The following is a 22,528-nucleotide window of genomic DNA, read 5'->3' as shown; positions in this document are numbered from 1 at the left end:
CGTGAGGGAGCGCAATAATGACAGCATTTTAGCAGATTTCTTTTGGCCGAAAAGCAATTGTTTACATCGCGAGACCTGATATCACGCGAGACTTCCTGACGCGGCGGCCCGCCGGCTCAAAGTTGCAAGTGCGTATTTTCCGCTCACGGGCACCAGGGGGGTGCGAAACGACCACCATTCAACCCGAAATAAGTAATATAACCATTCCAATGACTCCGAAGCTGTTCAGTTAAGGTAAAAAAAGTTACTTAGTTCACCTTTAATTTATAGGAAAATCACTTATTACGGCCATGCAAATGACTCGTCCAGCGTTCATTTGAACCGGCCGTAACTATCAGCTCTGCAGTTGATATCAATATCCAAACTATAGTGAAACACTATTTATTAGCAAGGTAACTTAGATCAGCAGTTTAAGATATTACATTCGTAAGCACATAACACAAGTAACACTTCTCTTTAAAATACAAACTAGACTTTATTGATTATTCTAATACATAAAACTAATATCTAACACAAACACACGCACACACATTCATACGAGTTGCAGAAAGAAAGAGGGTGAGGAAAGAATGAGTTTTAAGAGTGTGATGATGAAATCCCAAGTTTCTATGCACTTATAAGACATGACCTGAACGAACCATCAATCATTAATTTAACCCTTCTATCGTTTCTTAGGCGGGTTATTAAATCTATATCAATGCACCAGTTCAGCTTAAGAGTCTGGAGGCTACTTGCTTGTGTTTGCGTTCCTTTTTGGGGATTCCCTTCATCGGTGTAAAAGGGGTTTCCCGGGTTCATTGGCTGGCGTCTCCTGGTGCCTGGATAGATGTTTGGGGCGGCCAATCACATGGTGTGCTGGCGGATGGATGGAAAGTCTTTGAAGTTGGAAACGGGCTTAGCAGTCGATTCGTAGACCGAAACGTTCCCACAAAACTTAACTTAGAACCGAGACTCACAACCGACAAGAAAAGAAAACTAAGAAAAGAAAGAAAATTGAGACGAGAGTTGCTAGATGGCTTGAATTAAGCTGTTTAACCCATGTTCTTCTGATCTTGATTTGGGTTCTTTCGTCTGCTCGTTTACATGGTCTGTCTGGTTACTCCGTCATGGCTTCTCCATGATCGTTTTTGAATCTACTTTTTCTCCCCAAAGCTTTGTTCGGGTCCTAAGATTTTAAACTCAAATGTTTGTCCAGCCTCCTGATGAGTTCTGACCAATTAGACACTGTCTTTATTTGAGAGGTGGCATTTTCTTCACTTCTCATCATAAATCATGCGTTATCTGTGATCTCCTTACCCTCCAGCTCTAGCAGAGAATACAGAGGCCACAGTTTAGACATCATTCCTATTATAAGAATACAAAACATTTTACTCAGATTTCAATCAAGCCCTCTTTTGAATTAAGAACATACGATCGTACTGATAAGAAACGAGACACACTTTCATTCAAACATCTGATAGTTACAACCATTACATGACTTAAATGGGATCTAAGATCAGACACACTTATAGGTTGTAGACACAATATAAAATTATGTAGTTGCACAATGTTTGCACAACTACTAAGTCCATCGAGAATTGTTTTGGGATGATTTTATGTATTTTTATAGGTAAAGTCTCAGTCTCTGTGGTTTTAAGAGATTTCAAACCCTGGGGTCATTCAGAGGTCCTTAAGAAGAAGGAGGTCTGTTTTGTATATCTGTCGTGGGATCAAGCAACCTCTGCCGTTATCTTGGTCTGGCCCTGAGCTTTGCCATCTCTGAACCATTCAGTCTTTTCCAAACCATCTAACATTGACAACGTTTTTCCTTTAGTTGCTTGCATGGCCATAAAATTCTTAGCGTAGACTGGCTGGAGCCTGGATTTTATGGTTCTGGATTGGTGATTGAGTGTTGAGTTCTGTGTGGAATTATGTTTGAACAAATCACCTGGAAGATTCATTTGTGTTTGGTTCGCCCTCAAACCCTACACCTTAAAGGGTTAGTTCACCCAAAAATGAAAATTCTGTCATCAAATACTCACCCTCATGACGTTCCAAACCCGTAAGACCTTCGTTCATATTTGGAACACAAATTAAGATATTTTTGATGAAATCCGAGAGCTTTCTGAACCAGCCATAGGCAGCAACGTCATTGCAACGTTCAAGGCCCAGAAAGGTTACACTGACGTCATCATACTCAGATTCTAGTCAGAATATGAGTCTGATACTGCTCCATTGGGCTGTGATTAAGGGGCGTGTTTCAACCGAACCAGGAAAGAAAATGCCTCTGCACTCAATTGGATAGACCTACAACCAATCAGAGCAACGGAGTAAGTGGCGTATATATATAAGTTCAGTAATTTCACTTAAATGGCAATGAAAATTTCCTATTAATTGTCATTTAAGTGAAATTACTGAACTTAAATATACGAGCTTGATAAAAATGACCATTCTAGAAGACATTTTCAGATGGCACTTAAAGACTTTTGCATCTGAACTCTTCATATATATATGAAGAGTTCACAAACCAAAATCCTTCGATTCATGATTGGTTTATCTCTAATATCTAATATCTCTCTCTTTCGGTCTTTCTGCTGCTGTTCTCTGTTGGCATTATCTAGCACTATCTCCCTACTGTAACTCTGGCACTAACCTAGTGAAAAGAGAGCCTCTCGATGGATGATTGAATGATGGGTGGACGCCCACATCTGCTGCTTCAACTCTGTTTCATCTCAAACACTCTCTGCCACTCCCTCTCATCTCTGCTGAGGAAATCTTGACATCAGCCACCATTGAATATTCATGCCTGATTTCAAGGCATAACTGAGCTCTTTCTTTCTCTTTTTCCCCACTAAAATGATTTATTAAGCTTCACCAATTCATGTGTTATACTTTCAAGCTTTTCAGCTAGATTCACTCAAACAGTATGTATGCAGTCTAACTGCTTCTTCTTGTGTTTGAAGTGTTGTCAAAGAAAACTGGTGTTTAATTACAGTGGTTTCCTATATTTTTATGTTCAAATTTAAATCCATTGTGCTGTTACTTTCTTTAAAAGGCAATATATTTTGGGGTTAGCACACTGGAACGGTAAAATCTCAGTCGGTCCAACCCAAAAATTGGATATTTTTTGGCTTCGCCGCATAAAAATTGCACAGCAAGTGGGAGCCTTTTCTGTGACTGCCTCTTTTCCTCCAGTGCTTATTATAAGTCATGGCAGCCTCCACTGCATTTCTACACATCACACTTTTTGGACATGGAAATAGCTGTTGGGCTTGTCAGATCTTCCCAAAAGTATCATTATTATTTTTTAGTCCAGAGCAAAGCTCTCTGCCTGGGTTTTTGGCTGAATGTGGAAATACCTTGGATCCTCTGTTGGCTCAGATGCTGAGAAGATCTTTAGTCTCTCTTTGATGCATCTTTAATGAAGTGGAGGCTCTCTGGGGGCCCGAGGGAGAAATGGCAATGTGACTCTGCAGAACACCTGACGGCTTGTGTGAGAGTCAAGAGCTCTCGCAAAATGCGTTGACAAACACATGAGAAAAGCATCAGTGTTTGATGGGGTCCAGACCCCTGAAATATCCATTTCCATTACATTGTAAAAAAAAAAAAGAGCAATAGAAAGAAAAGTAAAGGGCATACGACTGCCTTTAACCCAAAAATGAAATTTACTCTCCCTCATGTATTTCAAAAACTGTAGGACTTTCTTTCAATTGAAGATATTTAGAAAAATGTTCCAGTGTTTTTTGTCCTGATAATGACATTTAGTGAGTTCCAATGTTGTTCCAGTGGACCCAACTGACTTTCATTGTACACTGAAAAGCATTTAATAGAAACAATTTTCATTCAGAATAATTTGTCATAGATTTGTCAAGTAAAACCTTGAATTAAACATTAAAATTGGAAGTAAAAAAAAAAAGAAATAATCTTGTAAAACAAAAGCCTCTTAGTTCGGTCACACTTTATATGATGTGTCTTTAACTATGCATCAACAAATAATAATTGTTATGGACAATGTATTTATTGTGTTCATGTTGTATTGCAAAACACTTTTGCTGCTATTGAAGTGGAATGCTGGTAAGTTTAGGGATAAGTTTGGTGGTATGAGTGGGTTTATGGGTGGATTAAGGGGTTAGGGAAGGTTCAATAGTGTAATTGTAGACATTAATTACATAATTACAGCTGTAATTACATGCAGGTGTTTTTTTAAATATAAATACAATGCAAAAACGTGTGTACACAATAAATGCGTTGTATCAAATTATTATTTTAAATGTTAGTACATAGTAGTTAAAGACACTTAATATAAAGTGTTTGTTTTATTTACAACAACGAAAATGTACAAAAACAGTTAAAACGTTCATTTTTGGGAGAGCTATTCTTTTAAATGTTCTTTGGCTGTACTTAGCTTGGTTTAAAGTCCCCCTGTAGTTAATAATTGTATTCCTTAAAACTCATCTTTGATCACCAAAATGACATATTTAAAGGTTTTTCCCTGGGGAAATAGATTCTTCATGCTTTAAAATAGCTTGAATGTAACTTTAAACCCTTGCTTCATTTAGTATATTTACATTACATTTACATTTATTCATTTACAACAATATTGTGCAATACAAACAATAGAAGCAATACAGTAGGACAACAATATGCAAGTGCTATGACCCTTCTCAGTTTACACGTAAAAAAAAAATATATATATATATATATATATTATAAATAGTATACACGAACACATGAATATGCAAATGAGCCCCACCTCCACACACTCACACCAGCTCAGAGATCCACTCGGCCAACTTACTAAGGTAAAGGCTGCACAATGGTATCACTCTTTACAATGAAGGACACATAATGGTAATTAATATGATTAGCCTTTTGCTTGACTACATTATCAAACAGCTAATAATGTGTTGCTAATGTTAAAAATATACCGAGATAACCTGGCATCTCTCGAGACTCCCCTGCTTCAGAGCATATGATATACTAAAGCCTGACGTCGCGTTGACGTGGTTTGTTACAAGGTAGTTTGTGATGTCAAAAACACCAGCAATTTCAAACCGTGTTTGAAAAAGAACTGCAGAAAAAAGAACTGCAGTCTTTTTTTCACTGCAGTTTTAAAGAGAAAATTCTTGGCAATGGTGTTGACATGAATTTGCACCTGGTTTGTCTTAAAGCATATTAAAAACATCAAATATAATGAGACATATAAACAACATTAAAAGCTTGACTTTCACCTCAGGGGGACTTTAAAGAAAATTCTGATTTAGTGCATTATAATTTCCTTTGACAATGCAGATACCATATACTATTGTAAATTAGCATTCACCATCTGTATAAAAGTAATTTATGTGGTATCTTGAAATGCATCGGGCCATAACTGCTGTGTTGGTTTGGTAGATCTACTCTCAGCCAGTTTGGCGGGCGATATAATACACCCATATAAACACAAACCCACTTTTTCACTGTCATGCAGTTTGGCTTGTTGATTTTGTTTAGTTTTCCTTGTGAATGCAAGAGCAGCAGTCCACAGATGCCCTCAGTTGTGGACAGCGGAGCGGTCCACACACATACAAACAAGCACACACTAAAGAGAAACGCTCCCAAAGAACAGTGGCACACTCTTGATGCTCAGTGCTGGCTGGCCAAGTGCAGGAAATCCAATTACAGGGATCAGAGGGCTGAGAATGGTGGAGCAGCCCTAGTCCAAACTACACACCTGCCCTCTTCCTCCCTCTCTTGCTCTCTCTTTCTTTTGCCATCTCTCTATCACAAATGCTCTCGAATAGGGATTTGTTTCGTTTATTAAGTCTCCCTTGTTGTTAGTAGCTTGTTCTTTTAGTTAACATTTCTGCTGAGGTGTGTAGCATCTACTGTGGTCACTGTGGAGCTGAATATTTGTATTCTGAGAGCTGAATCACCAAATGTTGCATTGTGTATGTGTAATCATTTTCTGCATTGATTTTTCATGTGTTTTACCCATATTTTGAATGTTGCACTGCATTGTGATTTAGTTGTAAACAAGATCAGAACATGGCAGAACATTAGCAGTACCCTTTCTATGGATTTGTTTCTTCTCCTAAGCTTTCTTATTTATATTTAACTGAATTAATGATGGGATTTTGTTGATTATTTCGCACATGTTTGAAAATGGTGATATGTATGTGGGTGTTTCTTTTATTTTTTTAATTTTTCAAACTCAAAGACTTTTCACTGTTTTATGAAGGTCATATTAAAACTTTTACCATGCCATCACATTATTTTTGCTATTTTCCATTTGACTTTTATTCATAGATGTTATTGTTTTACCCCTGTCCCAGGCCCAGACTTTCAAATAGTTGTATCTCAGCCAAATATTGTCCTATCCTAACAAACCATACATCGATGGAAAGTATATTTATCCAGCCTTCAGTGACTTCATGTGACTGGTTTTGTCGTCCAGGGTCACATGTATTTTGTGAAAATTATTAATATAATTTTTTCAAAAAGTTATATAAATATAAATTTTGATGACACTAAACATCTGTGCCTCTAATAAATTTACAGTAGTCAACATTTGAAGTGGATCAAATCCTTTCATACAATACACAATCACACAATACCCGTTCTTGTCTTAGGACAACTTTGATTAACTTTTTTGATCCACTTCAAATGTTGACTTATGTATATATATATATATATATATATATATATATATATGTGTGTGTGTGTGTGTGTGTGTATATATATATATATATATATATATATATATATATATATATATATAGTTCAGATGCAAAAGCCTCTAAGTGCCATTTGAAATTTTCTTCTAGAATGATCATTTTCATCAAGCTTGTATATTTAAGTTCAGTAATTCCACTTAAATGGCAATGAAAATGACCTACTAATTGTCATTTAAGTGAAATTATTGAATTTAAATATACGAGCTTGATAAAATTGATCATTCTAGGAGAACATTTCAGATGGGCTTTTTTCACTTAGAGGCTTTCGCATCTGAACTCTTCATATATATAAACACTTTTAATTATTATTATTATTATTATTAATGAGGATAATAATGACGACATTTGGGTCTGGGTCTAATTGTATGTCCAGTGTTTTGTTTTGTAAACTTGAATATATAATGTATGTTTATTTGTGTTCGCATGTGTGCTCATAACTGAGCTAAAATGGGCCACAACTGCTCTGTTCTGTTGTTCTGATGGAACAGACCAACTTTATGGCACTCGGCCTTTGCTCACAGACAGAGGTCAGGTGTGCTACTGACCGTTTCATAGTTTCCTTCTTCTAGTTCAGAATCTGAGATGAACAGGTGGCTCTGTGCATTCCCAATTCCTGCAACATCTGCATCAGGTCGTAGAACAGTAAAACAGCACCCCCTGCTGAGAACATCTGTCACTCCAGCCACAAGGAAACCAGAAAACAGACCTCCAAGAGCTTCCACGCTGAACATTACATTGGTTTCTTTGGCATAAATAACATAAATAAAACTGACTGCAGGCTGCTCACAATAGCAGATATTTGTAGAAAAAAAAATGTAGTGGCAGAAATAAGTTGTTTTTGTGTTTGAACAGTCTACTGTGTCCCTCAGCTGCCACACTTGGTATCATATCACAGCACTACTCTTAGCTTCCTAGATGGTGACAATAGCAGTGGCCGGCTATCACTGCAGGATAACTGTGCTGCCGACACAAAGCAGATCCAATTTAGTTCTTGCCTTCAGCGTCTGTGCAGCCACAGTAACCCCTGCTGAACGGAGCCGGTCCCACCAGTACATTTAGAGACATATTTGACTAGAAGCCAGGTTTGTCCTTTTAAATAATTTCACTTCAGTGTGAATATGGCAGGCTTTGTTTTTTCTTGGCTTTGTACATATTATTGTGTGTGTCATGTTGTTAATTGTAAATTGATATTTATCCCCATGGTGCTATAAAAGTCATGAAAGTCCTCATTTTCATCTTGCAATCTGGAAATGTCACTAAACTGAGCTAAACTTTAGATCATAACATTCTGACCAATGAGGGAAAGTTTTATTTTATTTATATAAGACTTTTATTAACACATTTTGTTTTGTTTTGAAATGTTGCCTTGTGAAGGTGCCCGAACCAATAAGAAAATGCAAGTCCCTTATGCTCACCAACGCTGCATTTATTTGTAAAAAAAAAAAAAAACTGTAAAACAGTTATATTGTGAAATATTATTACAATTTAAAATATATATATATATATTTCAATTTAAATAGATTTTAAAATGCAATTTATTACTGTGACAGAAAAGCTGAATTTTCAGCATCGTTACTCCAGTCTTCAGTGTCACATGATCCTTCAGAAATCATTTTAATATGCTGATTTGCTGCTCAAGAAACATTTCTAATTATTATCAATGTCGAAAACAGTTGTGCTGCTTACCATTTTTGTGGAACCTGTCTTTTCCACGATTCTTTGATGAATAGAAAGTTCAAAAGTATTTATTTGTAATACAATTTTTTTGTAACAGTGTTAAAGTCTTTATTATCACTTTTGATCAATTTAATGCATTAGTGCTGAATAAAAGTAATAATTTGTTTAGAGGCCCCAAAGTTTAAAGTAGTGTATCTGTAGCTTATTTAATGCATATGTAAATGAGCTGTATTGTATGCTACATGTGTATTCTGCATTGAAAAAATATATATTTTGTATTTTTAAGAAATTTTGAGACCGTTATCTCTTGATGTTGATTTACAAATATAAGTGATTTGATTGGTTAAAAGACTGTCAATAAGGATGGATGGTGTTTGTGATGCTAACTCCATGCAGTCAACCCCTCCATAAATCTAGAAACTCCATAATAATAAATCTGAGCAGTTGAAGCACTTGTTTTAGGTATCTTGAATAATTATGAGGCAGTGTCCTCTCATCAGATATATTATGCAGTCATTAAACACAATCATACTATCGTTTGTGTCTGAGAGTATAGCATTGGATTGAGAGTGAACAATGACACTGTTGCTATGACATGTCTCGGGTGTCAGGTGGATGTTTCTAAATTTATCAAGGGTTAAACCCAAAGAGGCCTGGCCCTCTGGGGCCAAACATGACAGACTGTACCACAGCTGTCAATCTTCACTGTTTATGTAGGAGAATATGCAACACTGACTCATTAAAAGCAGTTGTGGCCTAAAATGAATTCAGCACAGTGAACAAGCAATCTCCAACTCAGTTTCGAGGAATTTTAATGATGTACCTGAGTGAAGCAGTCTGATGAGTTTGGTAATTCTGCGTTTTAAGTCACAACATTGGATTGTTGTTCTGCCAAATAATTATTGAGCAAAACAATAATATATGAACATTAATTGAGCCTGCAGAACTACCTGCTGTTGACATTTCAAGTGATTATGCAGTCAGGTATTATTGCAGTAAGTGGATTAAAATGTTTAAATGTTTAAAATAAAATGTTAAGAATATCTGTTACATTTTTCAACACCAATTACAGTTTCAAAATACTTTGCTTTTCTTAAAAAAATAAATTAAAAAAAGAGCAAAATGCAATCATAAAGATTGTAAATGAACAATACGAATTGCATACAATAGAAACCAATCTGAAAAGCAAACCACCTCCTTTGAAGTAATGCACATTTTAAAACTGTTTTTATATACATTTTTCTTTATTGGTTACACTTTATTTTAAGGTGTCATAGTTACTTTGTACTTAAATAAGTACTGAGTAATATTAATGAGCACACTTTAGTTTAGTGTTAGATGTAGAATATGGTCATGCAGAATAAGGCATTAATGTGTGCTTTATATGTATTAATCAACCGCCAATATCCTAGTAAAATGCATACTAATAAGCAACTAGTTAATCGTGAGAAATGGAGCTTAAACTAAGGTGTTACCATATTAATTAACTACATATAGAGTTACGGTTAGGGTTTGGTTAAGGGGTAGTTACTTGTAATTATGCATAATTTACTGTTATTACTATAGTAAGTACATTTTGTCACCTTAAAATAAATGTTACCAAATTATTTAATTCATATTTTTATATTTATTTACCCTGGTGGTCAAAAGTTTCGAATAATTATGATTTTTAAGTCTCTTCTTCTTACAAAGCCTGAATTTATTTAAACAAAAATACAGTTAAACAGTAATATTGTGAAATAATATTACATTTTACGGTTATGAAATGTATATAACTGTTTTCTATGTGTATATATTTTAAAATGTAATTTATTCCTGTGATGGCAAAGCTGAAATTTCAGCATCATTACTTCAGTCTTCAGTGTCACATGATCCTTCAGAAGTCAATCTAATATGCTCAGTATTATAATAGTTGAAATGGTCTCTCTGTCTGTTTGTTTTTCTCTATAGCCCCAATGGTGGTGTCGTTTTCGTTCGATGTAGGAAACGGGCCTGTGGAACTGAACGTGCAATCTCCTGCCCCGCTGAACGACGACCAGTGGCATCGGGTCAGCGCTGAGAGGAACACTAAAGAGGCCATTCTTCAACTAGACCAGAAATACAAGGAGTTCAGACCTGCACCTACACAGGGACACACGCGCCTGGAGCTCTACAGCCAGCTTTACGTGGGTAAGGGCCACATGCACGTCCACATATAGAGTATATATGGATTCATGTCGGTGAGGACTTCACACAAACACACTTTTCCATACTCCCACCCAAGAGTACTGATGCCCTAAGGCTGTTCATACTTACAGTGATATCGTTCACTGTCAAAAAAACAACATTACAACATATGTATCAATACATTACAGTATAGATACATATTGCTTTTTAACTTTTTTATACAAGATTAAGTTATACAAGATTCAGCTAAAACGTTTTTTAAGTCAGTTTAATGTAATTTTAACATTCAAGTTGATTGTACTTAAAAATTTAAGGCATTACTAATGTTATTGATGGGCTCTTGAAAATCTAATTGCTGATTAAAATGGATAAAAAGAGGATCTTTCTTCATTATCATATACTCTTAAAATTAGGGTGACCAGATTTCTCATGGTGGAATATATGGGACGGACAAACCCCCATGATATGAGAAATTGTATTTCATGATAATAATATATAATATAGTTATTTTATTTTTGGTATATTAAAAAATATATATTGCAAATTACAAACAATTGGACAAATACAATAGAGTTACAAATGAAATAAACTAAGTTTTTCAGGTACAGTAGGTTTATTCAACATGTATACATTTATTCGACATCTTTTGTTGTTTGATTAACATTAATGATGCAGACAGAGTATTTTAGGCTGCTGTCACTTTAAGACTGAATATTAGGATCTAATATACTGACACATATATCCGATTTACACCAGGCTTTTACATTCACTTAAGTCTGTATAATAACTTGACAAACTCTTTTTGAAGATCCTTGATAAATGGACACAAGCTTCTCTGACATCTTTGCGTCTGACTTGATCTCCTCCACGATCTCTAATTTCCCGCCTTCACTAACAGCAAGTTAATCGATAACAAATTGTGATTGGATGGTCATTTTGTTCTCCAAAATATAGTATGACGAGATTGGCTACCTTTGATTAGGCTATTCTCACGTGACAGAAGACTGCTATACTTACTTTTATATGATCACCTAGCAAAGACAATTTAGGAAAGAAGAAATACGGGACAAAACAGGACGTCTGGTCACCTTACTTAAAATAACATTTCTTTATTGGCATCAATGGTTCCAAGAACTTTTAACATTCATATAACCTTTCCATTCCACAAAAGGCAACTTCTTTATAATGGAAAAAGGATCTTTAGATTATTAAAATGTTTTCACACTATAAAAAAAAAAAAATTGTTCTTTTAAGAACAGTTGACTGAAATCTTCTTTGGGGAACCAAAAATGGTTCTTCTATGGCATCGCTGTGAAAACCCCCTATGGAAACTAAATTTTTTTAGAGTGTACTCAAAAATGGCTCAATTCCTCCCGAATCTCTCCATTCTTAGCTGTTCTTTTGAGTTTGAATTATTCTCTCTTCACTCTCTCTTCACTTTCTCACTCTTTTTTCCCCCTCTCTCTCTCTCTCTCTCTTGCTGTTTTTGCTGAGAAATCAGCTGTTTCTTGGAATTTTTGAGCACAGCGCTCTATGTTCTCGTGTGTCTGAAAGTGAAAATGTATTTATAGTCTGCAGTCTAAATGCAGGTGTAGCTGTTAAAACCTGCACTTAATGACATGGAACCCTGGGGAACCTATTCGCCTCCGAAGTATGAAAAAGTCGACTGTAAAGAAATGGAAGTTGAAAATGGGTTTCACTGAATATGGCTGAAAAATTGTCTCAGGCACAGCAGGGAATGTGACTAATAATGGTTTCATGTGTTCTATGCTAACATTAGCAAGGAGTTTTTTTTTATGACTTTAAAAGTGTGAAAAAGCTGTGTCATTCATGAGGCAATTATCTCTTGAACAGAACAGCTTTGGGCTTTCATTGTGCTATTTTGGCTTTGACTTATTCTTTTCAACAAATGACTTTGACGCTCATTAAGAAAGAGGAAGATAATGCACCCCTATGGCTCTCTTGAGAAAGCTTTTAGAAAGCTTGTCTAGCTTGTGTATCTAAAGCTTGAATTCAAGAAAAAATTCCAGGTCTCCCAAAAATGAAAAGCCTAAGTTTTGATTGATATCAAAGTTATTAATTGATTTTGTAAAGCAAGATTCTCCAACACAGGAACTATACAGGTTTATTATTAATAATAATAATAATGTTTGTACTATAATTGTATTTTAATTTTTAATTTATTAAAATGTATTACTTATAAATACAAAATATATCATTTTACAATGATTTTATTTTTTATAAACACTCCGAAATGTGATCTGAAAAATTACTCTAAATTTAGTTTTTTTTCTAAATTACCTGAAGGAAAGAATGTTTAATTATTTCATTTCAGTATAGCAAAACAATCATCATCATCAACATTTACCTACAATTTTCTAATATTGGTACCACTTTATTTTAATGTGTCCTTGTTACACGTTACATGTATTAACTATAAATTAGGCATAATTACATGCAACTAACACTAAACCAAGCCCTAATCCTACCCTAACCCTATATAAGTATAGTTACTTAATATTGCTCACTACCTAAATATATAATTACACTGTAACAGGGACACATTTAAATAAAGTGTAATCAGTGCTTTGAATCTTGTATTGAAATGGACAGTGTGAACTAAATCATGGAAAAAATAAATCTTACCAACTCTAGTGGCTTCTCTGCCACTAAAGTTTAAATGAGATGGTATTCGAATATTGGATCTTGAAACAAGTATCGCTTAAAGAGAAGGTCACACTAGACTTTGAGCTTGTGATATTTCTTTGGAACCAGCCAAATCATGGATTAATATTCAATATATTGCCAATGCCCATTCCAAGCCATAACCCTCTCTAGGTCTCATTTGCATGTTGTCCATGGAGCACATGAAATTTTCATTCTTATTCTACGCTTGGATCGTAAGAATGTTGGACTGGCATTTCAATTTCATTATCAAGCACATAGGGTTAGGTGTAATGAGCCTTGCAGAACAAATTAATGTTAAAGGTTGTCTAATCCCTGTCCATTGTTTCAGTAGAAATGTAAAATGTTGATGTAAGTGTTTGCAGAGAGCAGCTCTCAGTCTTTAGTCCCTGACTCTCAGTGGGAAAACTAACTGGTTTATATCTGTAGAGTGGGCAGGGGTGGAGATGTCTGTCCAGATCTGTCAAGCCTCTCTCTGGCCTCCTCTGCTTATGAATTGCTCCATCATGCTCACTTCTTCAGCACCATTTAGTCCCATGCCATAATTTATTGATAAAGCAGATTGCCTCCTTCTTCCTTTCACCCATGGATGCTTGTGTCTATTTGAATTTGTTTTGCATTTATAGTGGCCTTATTATATTTAATGGAGGATTAAATGCTTGCTCGTTCTTTATTGTCTTTCTCTTCATCTCAGATAACAAGCAGACCTTTGATTTAAAAGCCACTAACATGTTTGCATTAGTTCCTGGTTTTTTAATATGCATATGTTAGTATTCACTGTTTACATGAATATTTAATACTTCTTTACTACCCTCCATCAAGTTGTTTCTTGCCATGTATTTTCTTTTTGTGTTCTCTTTGAAGCCTTGCCTTGATTATGCATTAAGTTTCTCATAACTGCATGTTTTCGTTTTTATAATATATATTTTATGTCATTATCATTTTTTATTATTTTGGTATTATTTTCCTTTCTTTCATTGCTTGCATGTCCGGGCGGTATTGGTTCTCCAAAGGGAAGCCAGCATCATGGGCCTGTCAGGACAGTAGGTAACTTTTTCGTAAAATGTACCCAAACAAACAGTCTAGTGTAATCTATCTATCTATCTATCTATCTATCTATCTATCTATCTATCTATCTATCTATCTATCTATCATTTGTCTATCTATCTATCCGTCTGTCTCTGTCTATCTATCTCTCTGTGTGTGTCTGTCTCTCTCTGTCTATCTATCTGTCTATTTATCTATCTGTCTGTCTGTCTATCTGTCTGTCTGTCTGTCTATTTATCTATCTGTCTGTCTGTCTATATGTCTATCTGTCTGTCTATGTCTGTCTATCTATCCATCTATATATCTGTCTGTCTATCTGTCTGTCTATGTCTGTCTATCTATCCATCTATATATCTGTCTGTCTGTCTGTCTGTCTGTCTGTCTGTCTGTCTGTCTGTCTGTCTGTCTGTCTGTCTGTCTGTCTGTCTGTCTGTCTGTCTGTCTGTCTGTCTCCCTGTGATATTTTGTACAGGTGAACCTTTGCTGCAATATAAGGCTATAAACAGCCTGTACAACGCAAAGGTAAAAGCAGAAAAAAATATATTCCACTGGGCAGGATGGTCTAATAAATGTAATATGCGAATTCATTACGGTTTCATTAGAAAATCATTTCCAATTCAGGGCTCATCGGAGATGGAGGCAGTGAACTTCAGAAGGGTTTTAACAGCTTGACATAACTTCTTTCCTTACTCATATATTCATGATGTACTTTCCAATGTTAAAACACATCAAAACAATGCTGGTGAAAAATATTTTTCAGTAACAAACAAAGACAGAACAAAACGCCTACTAAGTGACATGAATCCAGTTGGAACAATCATGCGACGAGTTATAAATAGAAATGTTAATTAAAATGTGTTTGTGTGTTTATCTTGTGTTCGTCCTTGAAACATGAGACATTGTGTCTTTCATTTTATAATAGTACAGCATATTTACTGTACATTTGATGATAAGAGTTCCGCTCTGGTTTATTAGCAAAGGATTCAGTGAGTTTGTTTTGTATTAAATAGTCAACCAGGTCACCATCTCAATTAAAACTCCCCTGTTAATGTGAGTCAGAGTTCAATTGAGTTTAGAAAACTTTGAAAACATCACGTTTTCTTATTCTGTTAAGATTAAGCAACCTGTAATCTATAGATACTCCAATCCATATAATTTCTCTGGAGGAATTGATAAAGCTTTCCTCGATTGGCAGCTTGATAAATTGTAGTAGGTTTTTACTTGTGGGTCTGCTTTTATTAATTACTATTAGTAAATAATTGATGCATCCTACCAGGACATTTACCATTAATCTAGTATTAATCTAGCAAATGATTGTATGATTTCTGTTTAACTAGGCAGTTTCCTATAATGAAAAAATGTCCGGGCACGACAATGAGCAATTGGTGAATGTTTATTTTCTCCTGGAAGTGGAACTCTAATGGTGTCTAATTTCTCCAAGGTCTATTGTATTGAATGGTCCATGCCATAATGAATGAAACGTGCCAAAAGGGATTCAACTATTGGCTGAGACATAATGTCTCTCATTTAACCTGTTGTTTTCAAGCTTGTTGTTGAGCCTGCTATGAAAATGATTTAAGTCATTTTGTTGAGCCACTTATGCTTTTATTAAGACCATTTTCAAGCGGAATATTGACTAGTCTTTTGTTTCGATTTCCCATCTAGGTGCCGCAGGAGGTCAGAGAGGATTTCTCGGATGCATCCGCTCTCTGAAGATGAACGGGGTGACGCTTGACTTAGAAGAGAGGGCAAAAGTCACTCCTGGTGTGAAGCCTGGTTGTTCAGGTCACTGCACCAGTTTTGGGATGTATTGCCGTAATGGCGGCAAGTGTATGGAGAAATACAACGGCTATTCCTGTGACTGCAGCACCACCGCTTATGATGGGCCTTTCTGTTCGAAAGGTCAGTATGCATAATGCAAATTATAACTTTTCTTTTAAAGTTTATACACCTTAACCAGAGATATTACACTGAACAACTTATTCTGTAAACTTCAAACTTGTACATTACAGACTGAATGTGTCTGGACTAAAATTGGTGGGAATCACTGAGAGCCACTCTTTGCATTTAAGCCCCGCCTCCCTCATTTGAATATAGTAATAGCATCTCTGACATGAACAGGCCTTTTCTGTAGTTCATGCTCTGTGTCAAGACCTCCATCAAACACTGCATGCCCTCCGTTTAAAGATGGTGACTCGCTACGAGCTAGAGACTCGGATGGTTACCCTTAGCTTTTCAACATCTCCTTTCGGTTTAAATATGCATGAACCTTGTAATTGCAAGGTTTTAACTCACATTTCCATTTTACACATATTTACTTGTGCTGTCTAGGGTATTGCAGTCAATATCGAATTCTCTCAGATTCTTTGCCTCTGGATCAGTGCAATTGCTCCCATAGGCTGCCTTACATCTGTGGCTCAATACTACACTTTCACTCCAGGAAGAGGAAATTCTTCTCTGTGCTGCTTCACTTGGATTCGTAACCATGGATGTGATGCATTTCTTTTCACATCTATATGTTACACTGAACAAAATGATAAGCGCAACACCTTTTGTTTTTGCCCCCATTTTTCATGAGCTGAACTCAAAGATCTAAGACTTTTTCTATGTACACAAAAGGGGGGTGGGGGGTCCGGGGGGGGTCTCGAAAACCAGTCAGTATTTGGTGTGACCACCATTTGCCTCACACAGTGCAACACATCTTCTTCGCATAGAGTTGATCAGGTTGTTGATTGTGGCCTGTGTAATGTTGGTCCACTCCTCTTCAATGGCTGTGCGAAGCATCTCAAACATGCTCAATGGGTGACATGTCTGGTGAGTATGCTGGCCATGCAAGAACTGGGATGTTTTCAGCTTCCAAGAATTGTGTACAGATCCTTGCAGCATGGGACCGTGCATTATCATGGTGCAACATGAGGTGATGGTCGTGGATGAATGGCACAACAATGGGCCTCAGGATCTCGTCATGGTATCTCTGTGCATTCAAAATACCATCAATAAAATGCACCTGTGTTCGTTGTCCATAGCAAACGCCTGCCCATACCATAACCCCACCATGGGCCACTCGATCCACAACGTTGACAATAGGAAACCGCTCACCCACACGACGCCATACACGCTGTCTGCCATCTGCCCTGTACAGTGAAAACCGGGATTCATCCGTGAAGAGAACACCTCTCTAAAGTGCCAGACGCCATCGAATGTGAGCATTTGCCCTCTCAAGTCGGTTACGACAATGAACTGCAGTCAGGTCGAGACCCCGATGAGGACGACGAGCATGCAGTCGCATGAGCTTCCCAGAGATGGTTTCTGACGTTTTGTGCAAAAATTCTTTGGTTATGTAAACCGATTGTTGCAGCAGCTGTCCGGGTGGCTGATCTCAGACGATCTTGGTGAAGATGATGGATGTGGAGGTCCTGGGCTGGTTGGATGTACTGCCAAATTCTCTGAAACACCTTTGGAGACGGCTTATGGTAGAGAAATGAACATTCAATTCACGGGCAACAGCTCTGGTGGACATTCCTGCAGTCAGCATGCCAATTGCACACTCCCTCAAAACTTGCGACATCGATGGCATTGTGCTGTGTGATAAAATTGTAAACATTTTAGAGTGGCCTTTTATTGTGGCCAGCCTAAGGCACACCTGTGCAATAATCATGCTGTCTAATCAGTGGATGCATTATCTCGGCAAAGGAGAAATGCTCACTAACACAAATTTAGACAGATTTGTGAACAATATGTGACCCTGGATCACAAAACCAGTCTTATGTTGCACGGGTATATTTGTGGCAATAGCCAACAAAACATTGTATGGGTCAAAATTATAGATTTTTTTTATGGCAAAAATCATTAGGATATTAAGTAAAGATCATGTTCCATGAAGATATTTTGTAAATTTCCCACCTTAAATATATAAAACATTTATTTTTGTGAATGGATGCAGCACTATCGCCAATAGAAATGGACAACTTTAAAGTCGATTTTCTCAATATTTCGATTTTTCTGCATCCTCAGATTCCAGATTTTCAAATAGTTGTATCTCGGCCAAATATTGTCCTATCCTAACGAACCATACATCAATGGAAAGATTATGTATTCAGCTTTCAGATGATGTATAAATCTCAATTTAAAAAAAAAAAACCCATAAGACCAGGGTCTTTTGTGGTCCAGGGTCACATATTTGAGAGAAACAGGCCTTTTGTGTACATAGAAAAAGTCTTAGATCTTTGAGTTCAGCTCATGAAAAATGGGGGCAAAAACAAAAGTGTTGCGTTTATAATTTTGTTCAGTGTATTTATTTTTTTTATTTTTTTTTACTTAAATGGTAAGTTCACCCAAACATTATAATTGTGTCATCATTAACTCATCCTCATGTAGTTCCAAACTTGTATGAAATATTTTGCAGAACGAACACAAAAGAAGATTTTCTTTTTTCCATACAATGATATGCAACGCAGTTAAAGTGTTGTTTTGGACACCCTTGAATATTATTGTATGTTAAAAGAAAACAGATCTGCAGTATATCTTCCACATATCTTTATGTTCCACAGATAAAAGAAAGTTGTACGTAACAATACTGAAGAAAAGATCTGTCACTACTTCTGTTTCATTGCGACTTTAAACCAGTAGTACATTAGATAAAGGATCCACTCCAGGGCCTGTAAAGTTGTTGGTCCTCAGAACACATCACAGAACTGTAATTCCTATTATCTGTACTATCCTTACCCTGCTTTTCATGCTTCTGCTGTGTCGAGGCTTTTGCCCCAGTGGTACTAAAACATGGTGCTTCTGTCTCTGTTGTATCTGAACCCTACAGTCCAGCCTGGAAGAAATGTAAAGATTACTCAAGGGCCTTGCTGCAAATAATTAAACCAATCTATAGTCACTGCACTGATTTCCTTCCTGCTCCCGATACAGCATTTGTACAAAGCTCATTTGTATTTAGCGCTTTGTTCCCGGGGGTAAAATGGCTGAATGAGAGAATTCCATGAATAGCAGATAAACCCGCCTTCCCTCTGTGTACATGAGATATTCGGTGCGGGTGCATTTTGTCATGTTCGTTCACTCTCTTTTTACCCTTGTGTATATTTACTTCATTACCCATGTTGATTTCCCATGGTTCTCCCTGTCCCACCCCATATGCAACAAATCCTGCGTTGTTTATTCTGCTTGTGTTTAAGACAAATCTACACACACTTGCACACACGTCCTAGCAGTCGGGTCAAACGATCCATGTAAGGACCTTTGTTCTCCCCCTCAAGTAAAAAGGTAATAGGAAAGTGTCCTCTTGGTTTTATAGCTGTTGAAGAAGCCGCTCATGAATACAAAACATGTCAGTAATGTCAGTTTCCTTGCCCTTTACTGCAGATGGCCATGCCAGACATCACTTACACATTCCCAGTGTACATTTATTGAATGGTGGCCATGATTTTGCCGGAAGTATTATGTGTTCTGGGTCAAACATCTTTTGTTGGTCCTCAAACAGCATTCCTGTAAAGAGTCATAGTTTTAACTCTAGAACTAGGTATCACATTACAATACAATTCAAATGTGATATACTGGATGTATTTATGTCACAATCTCATTTGTGCATTTCACTTCACTTTTTCAAGCTAATAATCTATATATATAGACAGTAAAGACATTTATAACAATACAAAAGACTTCTGTTTTAAGTAAATTCTGTTTTTTTTAATAAACTTTCATGAACCCTCTATTCACCACGGTTTCCAGAAAAATATTAAGCAGCACAACCATTTTCAATATTAATCATAATAAGAAATTATTCTTATTATTCTTAAGCACCAAATCAGCATATTACAAACAATTCTGAATCTAGTGAGTAATGCTGAAAATTCAGCTTTTGCCGTCACTGGAATACATTTTAAAATATATTCAAATAGAAAACAGTTGTTTTAAATTGTAATCATTTCACAATATTACAGTTTTACTTTATCAACCCCAAACTTTTTTTAAGCAACGGTGTACTGTACATAAATTAAAAAGTATCAATGCAATATATGATTGTATTCGCTCAGCCATAATCCAAACTTTAAACCTAACCCTCAAATATGGTGATTTATAAGAACTGTTGTTCTAGGGCCAACCAGAATGTTGCCTAAATGTCAATATCGTCTGAAGAAACACTTCATTATTTTCCAGACGTTGGTGGTTTCTTTGAGGCAGGAACACTGGTCAAGTATAATCTGGTACCTGAAGTGGTGGCTGCCGCCTCCAGCCTGGATGAGAAGAGCGTAATCCACAACCTGCCCGTCGAGACCAACTTGACACGTGAAGACCTGACCTTCAGCTTTAGCACCTCTACTTCTCCCAGCCTTCTGGTTTATGTCAGCTCAAAGACTCAGGATTACATGGCCGTGGTGCTCCATCACAATGGTAAGACGTTGTTTGAGGCATTGCGTAGATGAGATGAACGGCTGAAATCTCATTGATCCAAATACCCATTTCACAGACTGTGATGATGCGTTTCCACAGTTGAAATCGTAAAAAAGTTTTTTATATTTTAGTTTTTTTATGCATGTACATTTATAACACTATGCTTGGTGTTTTCTTACCTTGGCCTGAAGGAGTGACAGCAAATTTTGACATTTGCTCTCTATTCTGGCCAATGTAATGAATCTCTCAATATTTTTTTGCTCTTGTGGAAAGTCATAAGCCCCTTTCACACTGAGCATTGATCCCATAAAATTGCCTTAAAATTTCTAGAGTGCCTTCTGTGTGGATGCAAACACATCCTGGGATTGATTCTGGGATGTGGACGTAGTAACATTGCTAGGATCAGTCCGGGAACTCCGGGAACAGTCCGTCTGTGTGGACAAAAGGCAGGACCAATGCCATAAGGGGTGTGTCGTAGCGATGACGCATGTGTAGTCGCAATTACGTAATTATCTTGCCGTTATATTCCCACGTGATGGGTAGGTTTAGGGGCGGGGTCAGGGGTAGGTCATTCGTACGAATTCATACAAATTGGGCAAATCGTAAAATATGTATGAATTGCCGTGAGATCGGGTTGGATCTTTACGGGATGTGTGTGAACGTACACACAGATTCCAGAAAATCACTGGCAGTGTGAATGAACCATAATCAAACTATCCCGGGACACATTATCAGTGTATTTTCCGGAATCTTTGTGTAAAAAGGGGCTATAGAAACTCTATCGGGATTTTTTTCTTTTACTATGGGGGCAGATGGGAATGCAGAAATTATATTTGTTGTAGTTTTCCGTTCACCACTATAGAAGTTACCCTACTATGACTTCTGCTTTTGAGAACTCCGGAAATGTGAAAAGAGTCCATTGTACCACATGACTGTATATTCAAAATCAAATATGTTCTGATTAGCTGTTATTGCACAACACTGTTGCTTTCAGTATGAACGGAAAATTGCGAACCTATTGCATCGCACCTGGTTAGTCTTTGCAGTTCATCAAGTATGGATGCTGATGCAATACACATGTGTCTGTACGATTGTTCCACAGCAGTTCTGAAACTGCACTGTAATAATAAAGGAGAATTTATTGCAGCAGGCTGAATTGCTTTTTGAAGTGGAGGCCCAACAGTAAAAGCTAATTATATGACAAATGGCAAAGCACAGGCAATTACATCCTGCGTTTGGCATAAGCACAACACTGTGATCCATTTTTTTTATTTAGAGTTAGAGTAAAACGCATCTGGTGTTTAAAAAAAGACCCTTATTCCCTTCAGGAACACGATTTCACATTAAACTCAGTGACTCAGATGTACCGTTGTTTAATTTGTAGCACGGCATTTTCGTTAAACACCATCCCATAAAACCTAAAGTGGACACACAAGACTGGTGATGCTTATTCTTTGAGTTAAGCTGCCCTAAGCCCACATCGAAATTTACTCTGTAGCCTCTGAGCAAATGTATCTTGCTGGCCTGTGCTGTAACCCAAATGAGGTTCTGCTCTTCCCTGCAGCCTGTAGGGCCGTTGCACAGTGTGCAGTGTAGGTGAGTTATGTCAGGGAGTAGAAGTGAAGTTTGAGCTCAACTGATGGTTGAGCTCTGGATAAACGTGGTCTTATTGTCTCACCCTGTTTCACTCAGGTACCCTGCAGCTGCGCTACAACTTGGGTGGTCTCAGAGAACCCTTCACCATCGATATTGACCAGAGGAACTTGGCCAACGGGCAGCCCCACACCGTTAACATCTCCCGGGTGGAGAGAGACATAGAAGTACAGGTGGGAAACACACGAGACTGACCACACTCAACATTA

At 36.9% G+C, this 22,528-nt stretch overlaps 1 protein-coding gene across 1 annotated transcript in view; it reads left to right on the top strand.

Moving 5' to 3' along the window:
- The window catches only part of cntnap2a (contactin associated protein 2a), a 410,290-nt gene that overhangs the window by 353,829 nt on the left and 33,933 nt on the right, over nt 1-22,528 (top strand). Inside the window, exons 17-20 of the mRNA XM_082183874.1 lie at nt 10,323-10,541; nt 15,936-16,172; nt 20,433-20,666; nt 22,359-22,492. Of these exons, the coding sequence (XP_082040000.1) occupies nt 10,323-10,541; nt 15,936-16,172; nt 20,433-20,666; nt 22,359-22,492 (824 nt within the window). The remainder of the gene's footprint in view (nt 1-10,322; nt 10,542-15,935; nt 16,173-20,432; nt 20,667-22,358; nt 22,493-22,528) is intronic.

Source organism: Leuciscus leuciscus (genome assembly GCF_965113295.1).
Source record: "Leuciscus leuciscus genome assembly, chromosome: 11".
Taxonomy (NCBI): domain Eukaryota; kingdom Metazoa; phylum Chordata; class Actinopteri; order Cypriniformes; family Leuciscidae; genus Leuciscus; species Leuciscus leuciscus.
This window is presented reverse-complemented; position numbering and strand designations above follow the sequence as displayed.